General features: G+C 48.1%; 1 protein-coding gene across 2 annotated transcripts in view; it reads right to left on the reverse strand.

Moving 5' to 3' along the window:
* The window catches only part of Klhdc4 (kelch domain containing 4), a 39,074-nt gene extending 33,696 nt beyond the window's left edge, over positions 1 to 5,378 (reverse strand). Inside the window, exons 1-2 of one of the 2 annotated variants that reach the window (XM_005411006.2) lie at positions 5,115 to 5,378; positions 2,135 to 2,226 (exon numbers count right to left, since the gene is read on the reverse strand). In XM_005411006.2, the coding sequence (XP_005411063.1) occupies positions 2,135 to 2,226; positions 5,115 to 5,213 (191 nt within the window). In that variant the 5' untranslated portion in view covers positions 5,214 to 5,378. The remainder of the gene's footprint in view (positions 1 to 2,134; positions 2,227 to 5,114) is intronic. The other variant, XM_005411007.2, reaches the window with a different exon arrangement.
* Between the last annotated feature and the right edge of the window lie 6,245 nt (positions 5,379 to 11,623).

Genomic DNA, 11,623 nt, shown 5'->3' on the forward strand with positions numbered 1-11,623 from the left:
CCCGGCACTTGGGAGTCTGAGGCAGGAGGATTGTCGCGAGTTCGAGACCAGCCTGGGCTACAAAGTGAGCTCAAGGCCAGCCTGAACTGCATAGTGAGACCCTGCCTCAAAAAGACAAAAAAAAAAAAAAAGAACTTGTAATTCAAGGGTTTTTAAGTAACACACCCAGAAGGAGGATGGCAGAAGTTACTAACGTGACCCAGCAAGGTCTTAGCCTATCTCTCTTCAGTAACAGCTGCCTGCAAACAGCAAATACTCTATGCTGGCCCGGGAACCACTCACATATTAAACCATAGCTCAATGTTAAACCAGACTGTTACGGAAACATTACTTTGGAAAAAGTTCTGACACATCACCAAAAAGAAAAAAAAAAAAAAAAAAAAAAACGACAATACTCCACACTCAGTGGTTTTCCTCATGAGTGCTGGTATACACATGAAGCCTTCAGGATCTCAGGTTTGCTTCAATTCAAATACAAATGTCCACGTGCCATGTACAAATCATGTTTCACCCAAAAATACCAGGCCAACCACTGGGAAAAATGAAACCCAATTCCTAGTAGAATTTATTAAAGAAAGAGGAGGAAGGCCTTCCACCTTGGGGTGCTGCAACACCACACATCCTGCTGTGGGGCTCATCACTGTGTGCTTCTTGAACCTGGGCACAGGTGATGACTAACGCCCACCTGTGAGGTCAGAGGGATTCTGGCACCATCATCTGCACCACACTGACTGACGTGAAGGCAGAAAATGACGAGGCTTCCCTGAAAGGGTGCAATGAAGGCTGTGACAGAGGCACTGAGAAATGCTGCTAAGAAGTCTAACTTTATTCTGAAGTAAACAAAGTACAATTTCATAACTACCCAAAATGGGCCCAGACACCTGTATGGCTTACATGTTTTCTGCCCTGAATGATACTGTATCTGTTTATGAGGGCACTGCATCTTTCCCAGGTTTCTAGTGTGACATATTCAGTGTGTCTCTGGTCCAAAAGCAAAGAGCAAAGAGCAAACAGAAGAGCTGCAAGACCCTGAACCAAATTAGGTAATAACTAGAACTCAGAAGCTGGGGACAGAAGCCACATGGAGACCAAAGCCTGCTCCTTTCATGAGTCCCACAGGTGTGTGAAATCCTACAAGAACTTGAGCTATTTTTCATAACAGATATATTTAAAATGGTTCACAAAAAACTGATATATGTATCTATGTAATGCGTGTACTGGGGATTGAACCCAGGCCTTTCACATGAGCTACATTCCCAGCTCATTTATTTATTTTTTATGTTGAAACAGTGTCTTCCTAAGTGACTCAGTTGGGGCTCAGTGTGCGGTACAAGGCCCAGAAAAATTTATGTTTAATAGACCTTTCATCTGAGAATTTAGAAGCATTAGGAGTAAACACAGCACAATCCTATGCTGTGGGGGACACTGTGGCTTCCTTCAGGTCCTGGGACGTCTGAGGACCTGAGAAGGCAGAACAAGTCCAAGCCCTGAAGGGAGTGGATTCACAACATGAATCCATTAAGGATGAACACCCACTGTCTAGTGCAGGCACACACCAGGATATGTTTATGTAAACTTGGCTTAGCTGCAGTAAACCATGCATGCACTGCTTAGCCCAGCAGAGAAGAATGTAAATAGGTGATAACAGCATACACAAGCAGTAAACAATACAAGCACAACTGCTCTTTCTTGCTGCTGCCCGCCTCTGAATTGATGTCTGCCTCTCCTGGGGATCTGCAAAGGTACCGCTCCAGGTACCCAGCCACAACATGTGGTGACTTTGCCATTTTTCACCTGGGATGTGCACTTTTAAGATACCCCAGAACCAAAGCAAAGCTTGTCAGGACACACTTTTATCCGCAAGTTGTGGCTGGTCAGAGCACTCACACCCAGGCAGATCCCTAGGGAGGCAGCCTGCTTGGAAACTTCACCTCCATGCCACTGCAGGATAGCCAAGCCGACAGCCTCAGCCCACCTCTTCAGGGCAAGGGGGCCACACAGCAGGTGTCAGACAGGAAAATGTCCCAAGGGCTGAGTCGTTGAGGAAAACATGGTGCTGACGGAAAGCAGCTTTCCAATTTACAAAGGAAAGGAAATGGTCACAATCACGAGGCAAACAAGTCAGTCTGCTTACCTTGCAGATGGCGGGGAGCACGGGGTCTCCGTGATCTTTGTTTTTCTGGCATCCAGCGTTTGGAAATGGGCAATGAGGGCTTCCAGGTCATCCTAGGGGCACAAGCAGCCCTAGGTGAGACTCTCTTAAACCTGCCACAGAGGCAAAAGCGTGGTATGCTTTCCTCCTGTGTCAACCGACCAGACTGAGATCCAGTCTTATCTGCAATCCTAACGTGCCTTGCTGAGTCTGAAATGCACTGAACCTGACTATAGCCACTCTGTGTCTCCCTCCTTGTGGAGATGGTTTTTCCGAGTCTTTAGTTGCAACTGCTGCGCTGTAGCATCCACTCTCCTAGGAATGGGCACACGGGCATCCAAAGTGGCTCCCCAGGGGATATGCTCAGGAAAGCACACAGCAGTGTGGTAGACGTGATGGCCGCCCCATGGACCAGCAATCCTAACACACAGCACTCTGCACAGCATACTCAGACCTATTACTCAAGAAACTGCCCAGAAAGGCCTGGAAGAGGGACTGCTGCAGGATGAGGAGCAGGACAGAGTGGGCTAGCGTGAGGAGCAGAGGGAAGGAAAGCAACTGTACCGGTGCTGGCTCCCAGCTGGCACTGCCACCCACCAGACCACCCCTGCAGTTACCCCACTGGCACAGGACAAGGAGTCCCACTGTGTCTCTTGTTGGGGCAGGCGCAGTTGGCACCTCCACACAGATGGTGAAAGCAGAGGGGTAGGGGAGTGCCGGCCCTCACTCACTAGGACAGGCCCAGCACCCTGGACTCTCACCTCTTCCACTTCCTGCTGGTTACCCCAGCCGCCTCCCGTGCCTTCCACACTGACCAATCTCACCAGACTACAATGCCTGTGCACCAAGAACACTTTGCTCTACTGTACTAAAGTGGTCATCTTGACTTGGGGAAGCCTCAGTCACGAGGAGGAAGGCAGAGAACCACAGGGCCTGCATGGTACATATAGCCTAGTGGGTAACAGCCTCTTTGAGGTGACAATTAGTTGAAAGATAAAAACAAACCAATCACAAGAGGGCCAGGGATATAGCTCAGCATCGCAGTGCCTATCTGGCAAGCGTGAGGTCGTGAGTTTGATTCCTGGTACAAAAAAAAAGTCTGAAAAAGAAACTAGTCACAAGGAGTGTGATTGGGGCAGAAACAAAGACCCTAAGAAAGAATTGGAACATTTGAGACAAACAGGATAAATGTGGTGTGGCTGAAGCAGTGTACTGGAGTTGGCCAGAGGATTGGACAGAGAGAAGCTGTCAACCAGGGGATTCTGTGGGAGCAAGATTCCCAGCTGACAAGATGCCTTGTGCTAGGCCAGGGATGGAGCTCAGCAGCACAGCGCCTGCCTGACAAGCACAAGGTCCTGAGTTTGCTTCTGGGTATCAAAAAAAAAAAAAAGAAAAAAGATTCCTTGTGCTTCCTATCAGGCACGGCGGTGCCTGGCTGTAGTTCCAGCACATGTGAGGCTGAGGCAGAAAACCCTGACTTTGAGGCCAACCTGGGCTACATAATGAGTTCAAGCCAGCTTGGATTACATAGCAAGATCCAGTCTCAAAAAAAAAAAAAAGAAAAGATTTCTTGTACTTCCCAATAATCCCCAGGGTTCTGAAAGGATGACTATTACTCCAAAGATTAGGCTGTGTTATGTGACACAGCTGACTTGGAAGAAAGAGAAGTCAGTCCTAGTGGTGCATGCCTGTAATCTCAGCATGTGTGAGGCTGAAGTAGGAGGATCCCCTCAGGGCCAGCCTGGGCTACATAATGACACACTGTCTCAAAACATGGGGGCGGGGGCACTAATCAGAGCACTAGTGAAGCTAAAGGTGTATTTTTGAGAATGAATCGAGACAGTGTGCAGCATGTCAGGCCAGACTCACTCTCTTTGTTGGAGGAAGCCACTGTTCAGACTCTAAGGACCAGGCCCTACAGGAAGTTTCGAGGATAAATACAAATGACAGTTCACATTTAGGTGCTGAGCGCCTTGTTTGTGCCAAGCTCTGTTCTAAAGATGCCACGCAGCTGAACTGACTTCCTGCACCAACAGCCACGAGGCAGGACCTGCTCCTCTGAGGCCACCGCCTCAGTTGCTCACGGTGGGGGCAGGTTCAATCTCAGAGTCTTGCTGCAGAGTCTGTGCCCTTAACTGGTCAAGAACCTTAGACGCTTAGAGCCTATTGTGAGTTCAAAGACTTCAAAAGAAAAGTCCAACCCCATTATTTGACAGCTAAGGAAGGGGACAGATGAGTGACAAGGAAGGGGACAGACGAGACTAGGAAAAGAGTGGGCAGAGCAACGTGGCCAAGAGCTCCGCGTTAGGGCCATCTGGTTAGACCCAACTGCACGCGGCATCACGGCTGTGTGACTCTGAACGCTGCGACCTGTTAGTCTCCGCCTTCCTCTCCGTGCAGTGGGAATGGCAACTCGACTTCACTCCCACTGTCGTGAACACAAAGGGTCAGACCGCGGCGTCCAGCGCACTGCAAACCATGAGCTCTGGCTGAGGGAGGCTGTGAGCAGCGAGCGGCCCCACAGAAAGCACCGCACCCCACTCCCAGGTCAGCCATGACCCCCGGCAGATCTGCAGGTCTGGAGCGAGGCAAGCGGACAACGAAACGAAGACGCAACAGCGGAGGTCACCAACCACTGTTCCGGTGGCTCCCTCCGCAGGGAGGCTGGGAGACTTCCCTGGCCTCTTCGGACCGAGGCTCGGGAAGGGCCTTTTCCTGAGCCGCACCCGCACACCCCGCCGCGGCGCCGAGACTCAGCCCCAGCATCCAGCACAGGGAAAAGCCCGCGCGACAACGAGGCGCTCTCCGAAGGGGTCGTGGGGCCGAGGCGAGCGCGGCCAGGCACGTGCGGAGCAGGGGGAGGCTGGCCGCGCGGACGGGGACGAGGACGGCCGGGCCGGAGGCCGCCCTGCCGCGCACTCCCCTTGTCGGACCCGTCCCGTCGCGCCCGGGTCCCGCTCACCTCCTCCTTCCGCGAGCGCTTGGACATCTTCTTCTCCATCTTAGCGGCCGTTTTCTCCGCACCGCGGCCCTTCTTCTTCTCCTTACCCTTCTTGCCCATTGCGCCGGGTGACAGCCTGAGCCCAGGCTCCACAGGAACACGGGTGGCCGAACGAAACCACGTGTTTGCGGGAGACAGCCCGGCGCGCGGAAAGTGCGTCACTTCCGCAAGGGCCAGGTCCGCTTCCGGCTCGGCTCCCCCGCACCTTCCCCGAAGTTCTGGGCGTGACGGAGGAGCGCTGTAGGGCACGGCACTATGGGATGGCTTCAGTCGGCCAGTACTTTTCTTCGTTGACACGATCAAACGAATGCTCGGGTCTCATTCCCCAGAAGAGGTCCATGCACGTCCATTGGATAGCGGACCTTGAGTTGAGACAGGCCCTTCCCCGTCCATTATAACGCGTGCGAGGTACTGTTCCGTAACAAGGGTGTTGTGCTAAACAAGCAAGCAGCCCTTGCTATTTTGTGTGACTGCGCAGCTGCCCTAACACCAAGGACACGTATCTCCTATAGACCATGGCTGATGGTGTCACCCTCCAATTGCAGCCGCTCATCAAGGCTAAGATAGGACACAGCCCCTCAGGACAGGGGCAAATTATGTAATAAGTGACAGCGTAGAGTGGGGACGCTATGGTTTGAAAGAGCACAGTGAAGATGCTTCTTATTACTCAGATGTCATCTTTGAGCTTGTATATCAAGGAAATGCAGCAAATTAAAGACAAGGACAATGCCGGGTGTGATGGACAACGCCTGTAATTCCAGCACTGGGGAGGCTAAGGCAGGAGGATCATTGCGAGTTCGAGACCAGCCTGGGCTACAAAGTGAGCTCAAGGCCAGCCTGAACTGCGTAGCAAGGCCCTGTCTCAAAAAGACAAAAAGTAAAATGAAATAAAATAAAATAAAATAAAATAAAATAAAGACAAGGACAAGCAGAAATTTGGCAGGAGAATAAGCATAAATCAGGACATCGCCAGGGATATAGCTCAGCAGCACAAGTGCCTGCCTGGCAAGCGCAAGGTCCTGAGTTCAATTCCCGGTAACAAAAAAAAAAAAGGAAATGATCTAGGTTCTTTGTAGGCAAAAATCCCAAAGGACTCGTAGCCTGCGGGGAATCATGCCAATTTTGTCATAAAGACACATTATTATGGGTGTATAATACCCATAATTATTCTTTAAAATATTTCTATTGATGAATTTTTAATTTTATGAGTTTTATTAAACAATGAGTACTGAACAGGAAACAATATCAAAAAATAAAGCATTGAATTTTTATTACTTATTGAATTTATTAAAAAGCACCAAAATTTTGAATATGAATTGTTTTTTGGTGTACAAAGTCTGAAAAATAACAGAAGCTGGGCGTGGTGGCACACACCTGTAATCCGGGAGGCTGAGACAGGAGGATCACTGTGAATTCAAGGCTAGCCTGGGCTACAAAGTGAGTTCAAGCCCAGTCTGAACTATATAGCAAGACACAGTTTCAAAAAGACCAAAAAAAAAAAAAAAAAGTAAATTTCTATCTGAACTACAGTGAAAATACCAATAGAACTTACAACAAAAATAAAGCCAGGCTTGGTGGCACACACCTGTAATCCCAGCACTCTGAGGCTGAGGCAGGAGGATCGTTGCAAGTTTGAGGCCAGCCTGGGCTACAAAGTAAGCTCAAGGCCAGCCTGAACTGCATAGCGAGACCTTGTTTCAAAAAAAAAGAAAAACCAATTAATCTTTACTTCACACCTAAGGCAGTCTTCACACGTGACAATAGCACATTCCATATACATGTATTGTTTACACTGCCAGCACATGTGTTTTGCTTCCTGACCTTATACGACTTGACATCTTGCTGGTCTTGTTGTTTTGTCAGGAGGTTATTATACACTGTGTAGTTAAACATAAAATATCAATAAAGTTAAATTCTTTTGTTTTTTGTGTTTTTTTTTTGAGACAGGGTCTCACTATGCAGTTCAGGCTGGCCTCGAACTCACAACAATCCCCCTGCCTAGCCTCCTGCATGCTGGGATTACAGGCATCCGCCACCAAGCCTAGCCTAAATTCTTAATAGGTACTATGTGTTTAGAATAAACATCATTTTCACATCAGCTGTGTACTTGCTTACAAAAACCTAAAAAAGACCGGGTGTTAAGTGCACACCTGTAATTCCAACACTAGGAAGGCTGAGGCAGAAGGATGGTGTCTTGCTTACTTTTCTCTAATTGCTGAGACAAAATACCCAGTGCCCAAAATCAAGGAAGGAAAGTTTTATTTAGCTCACAGTCTGTGGAGGTTTCAGTCCATACCCAGCTGGCTTGAGGCAGAGTGCCACATGGCAAAGGGCAAATGTTCATGGTGGCAGAAAACAACAAAGCAACAAGAGCATAAGGGAGGAATGGCAGAGAAGAGCAAGCCTGTTTTCCTCCCTTATATTGTAAGCAGGCTACCCCCACCCAGGGAGCGTGTAGCACTCACATACTGTACTGGACTGACAACTAGTGGTCAACTTATAACCCCTATCTAAACTGAGTAAATATGGTGCTGGGTGTGGGAGGCCCACCTGTGGACTGTTGCCAGCAGCATAAGAGGCAGAACTGGGGGCTGGGGATATAGCTTAGCGGCATAGTGCCTGCCTGGCAAGCGCAAGGTCGTGAGTTCGATTCCTGGTACCAAAAAAAAAAAAAAAAAAAAAAAAGCAGAACTGGAGAAGCAGAGAGAGGCTATTGGGAGTAGAGTTGCTGTTGGGAGCTGGTAGAAACTGTAAGTGATACAGGAAAATAAAAACTCCCAACCTGAATAATATCAAGGATGAGTTCGTGTTCTCTAAAATCGAAGAATGAATTTTAGGAACAACGGAGGTTAACAGCAGAATATGTTTATTGAGGGAAAGAAAAGAAAGCTTCTGTCCAAGAGAAGGACAGAAGGGGGGCCCGAGTGGGTTACCTAACTCTGTCTTTTTTAGGGACTTTTATAGAGCAAAACCACAAGGTGAGGCAGGTCCAAGGTAAGGGAAAATGGACAAAACTATGGTCAGCCAATAATTGTTCAGGTAAAATTGATTAAATTGGGATCAAATGGGGAAGTGAGTCACAGCAAGCAGGCATGAATATAGAACAGGGGCTTTTCCAGTAAGGGGTTGGGGTCAGGGACTCTTCAAGGGGATCGCTACCTATTTAGAATATCAATCCCTGAGGTCCATCCCTTGGGAAGTAAGTGGGTGTGTTTGTTTAATCTTTAGTTTTGAGATCTGTCCCGAAGCAAGTACCATCTCTCCATTTGTAAGGTATCTTGTCTTCCATACTGGCTCCTTTGAGGGCCTGGCCCTGTCTGACTGCCTATAATATTTCTATCTAACTTAGCTGCCTATAACAATATTGATCCAAAAAAACAGGGGGCTGGGGATTTAGCTCAGCGGCAAAGTGCCTGCCTGGCAAGCGCAAGGTCGTGAGTTCGGTTCCCGGTACCAGAGAAAACAAAACAAAACAAAACAAAACACAATATTGATCCAATGGAAAAATCACTGGATAGATGTGAGGTGGGACAAAACTATGGTGAACCAGTAAGATTACAAGAATACTCACTTGGGTAGTTTTTGATTAAATGGGGATCAAATGGGGCAGCAAGTCACACAGTAAGCACACATGGGATGGACAAGGACTTGTCCTGGAAGGGGTAGGTTAAGGAGGTTTTGGCCTCCACCGCAAGGTGACTGATGTCTGTTCAGAATATCAGTCACTGCTGTTCATCCCTAAGGGAAGTATATGGGTGAGTACTTTTTCTGGTCTTCAGTCAATGGGCCTCCTGCCACAGCTGTCTTCTGCATTGACCTTTTGAGGGGCCCAGCCCCATCTGACTTCCCACAATATTTCTACTTAACTTAGCTGTTTATAATAATGGTACGAGCTGGGCATGGTGGCACACGCCTGTAATCCCAGCACTCAGAAGGCTGAGGCAGGGGGATCATTGTGAGTTTGAGACCAGCCTGGGCTACAAAGTGAGCTCAAGTCCGGCCTGAACTGCATAGCGAGACCCTGTCTCAAAAAGAAAAAAAAAAAAAAAAGGCTGCAATGGCCAGGGATAAACAGTTACTTGAGGTCATATTGTAATTAGTTCCACATGATCCACCAAGTCCAGATAGGAATCATTCGCAGAGGTGAGTGACCAGAGCATCTGGACCTATCCCTTCCCTAAAATGCCACTGTTCTTTCCAAGTACTCTTGCTGCATGCCTTGTTTCCCTATTGGATCAGTGTTAGCTAAGCAGCTATACTTGTACTCCAGTAGGTTGAGTGTAGTTTGACCTGTGTTGTACCCACGCTGTGACTTTGCTGTATAAATTACTCCTGACAAAGAGCCTCTGGGTGGTGAGCCTCAGGAGCTATTCTTCTCTCCCTATTTCCAATAAAACTCTCCTAACTTCTTCCTCGGGTTTGCAACTTCATTCCTCAATGTTGAGGGACCACGTACTTGGCACATTTGACACCTAACAGGTTGGGAGTCATGTTTCTCCTATATCCCTGTGAGTTTAACAACACCCTAATCCTTTTGTACTTTTCTGAGAATTCTGGGTAACCTAGGGCAGTGCACTTGAAGTAAAATAGCACATTGGTCACAGCACATCTGTCCCCACTATGTAACAGGCCCCCACTTAAGGCCTGCAAAAAGCACAGAGTATTCCCCATTGAAGATTTAGAAAGGTCTGGAAGAGACAGGTTTAATACTTTCATTATCTGGAAGAATCTTGAAGCCAAGTTGGCAGGCTCTGACATTACATGTCATGGTGATCTACATGAAGTTGAAATTCTAATTACCAAGAAAAGCAGGGAACAGAACATCTAAAGTGAGATTAGTAACCTAAAATAGTAAAGAGATTAAGCACAGTATCCTATTTTAGTGAAAACCACAGTTTTGAAAATTCAATGGGTTCTTTTAAATGTGATGTCACTTCTAGACCATCTGATCTGCGACCAGGTACCCCCTGCTGCCTTCCAGCTGGCGTTCAGAGAGGGGCTTACAATGGGCTGTGAAGGAAAGCCGCCAGACACTTACTACCTGTACCACAACTAACGCATTGGAAAAACCACCAGATGTGGTGGACATGAAAATTTTTTTCACCTACACAGAATAATAAGGCACAAAATTCTTGGGAGAATCAAGTAAAATAATAATAAAGCTGAGAAATGTAAAAGGCAAAATGCAAATTTTATTTTTTTTTTATGGTTTTGGTCTTTTTGAGATAGGGTCTCGCTATGTAGTTTAGGCTGGCCTTGAGCTCATTTTGTAGCCCAGGCTGGTCTTCAACTCACAACAATCTTTATGAGATTGTTAAGAGACTTTAAGAGACTTTATGTGCTGTCTAGTGAGGTCATGATGTTGGCTTGGCTGACAATCATTAAACCACATTAACCAAAGGCTACAAAGTCTGTGAGACTGGACTCAGCTGCACGATATGAAGACAAATCCAGTCTCATTGCTCCACGGTGGCTGAAAGCAGAATTCTGTCCACTTTGGGGTGTAAATTTCTAAATATTTGGTGGTCTTTTGTCACATTTATTTTGGTTTTGGTCTTTTTTTTTTTTTGGTCTTTTTGAGACAGAGCCTCACTACGCAGGTCAGGCTGGCCTTTCCTTCCTGATGTGCTGGCACAAGCCTGTAATCCAGGCATTCAGGAAGCTGAGGCAGAAGGATCACTGTGAGTTTGAGGCCTGCCTGGGCTAGATAATGAGTTCAAGGATGGTTTGAACAATACAGTGACACCCTGTCTCAAAACACAAACAAAAACAAAGATAAAGAACCTTGCCTGGCCATGTGCATACAATCTAAGGCAAGACAGCAGGAGGAGCTGACAGTAAACACCCGACACTGTGACACTGGACCTCAGTTAGAACAGAAAAACCCTCCGTGGGTGTGGACCCAGGCCAGGACCTGCTGTGAGAGTGTCACCACAGTGACCTCACGAGCTCACCGCAACCCAGGGAAGGAGGGACCGGCCGAGACCGCAGAACGGGAGGCTTCTGAGGCCAGAGGACGAGACTCCTGGATCAGCGCCCTGGGACGGCACCGCACCCACACTCCACAGTTCCTCCTCGGGGGCTGGGGTGGGGTCCCCTTCGTCACCCCAACATCTTTTCCTGCCACTAAGTCTGATGGTAAGGTCGACGTGAAGGAAATAGTTGGCCTCTTCCCAAAACTCATCTGGGGACTTCCTTCCCATGGTTCACCTTTTATTCTCTGCATCTCTTTCAATGGACAGAAAACCCTAACAAGGAATTCCTGGAAAGAGCACTGTAGGTCAGAGTGGGAGCTTTGGGCTCAGAGCAGGTGACGCTCCCTCTGGTGATGGTGCTGTTCCAAGCGCTGTCCCCTCCCTCCCCAGTCACCCCAGCCCCTCTCCCTGTGCAGGCCAATGGGCTCCTGCTCGGGGCTGACTGGGGGTCGGATAAGCCTTGCTCCGGACCTTGGGGTTGAGCACAGCGGGCAC

This window comes from Chinchilla lanigera, unplaced genomic scaffold (assembly GCF_000276665.1).
Source record: "Chinchilla lanigera isolate Chin_1 unplaced genomic scaffold, ChiLan1.0 scaffold00140, whole genome shotgun sequence".
NCBI classification, from domain to species: domain Eukaryota; kingdom Metazoa; phylum Chordata; class Mammalia; order Rodentia; family Chinchillidae; genus Chinchilla; species Chinchilla lanigera.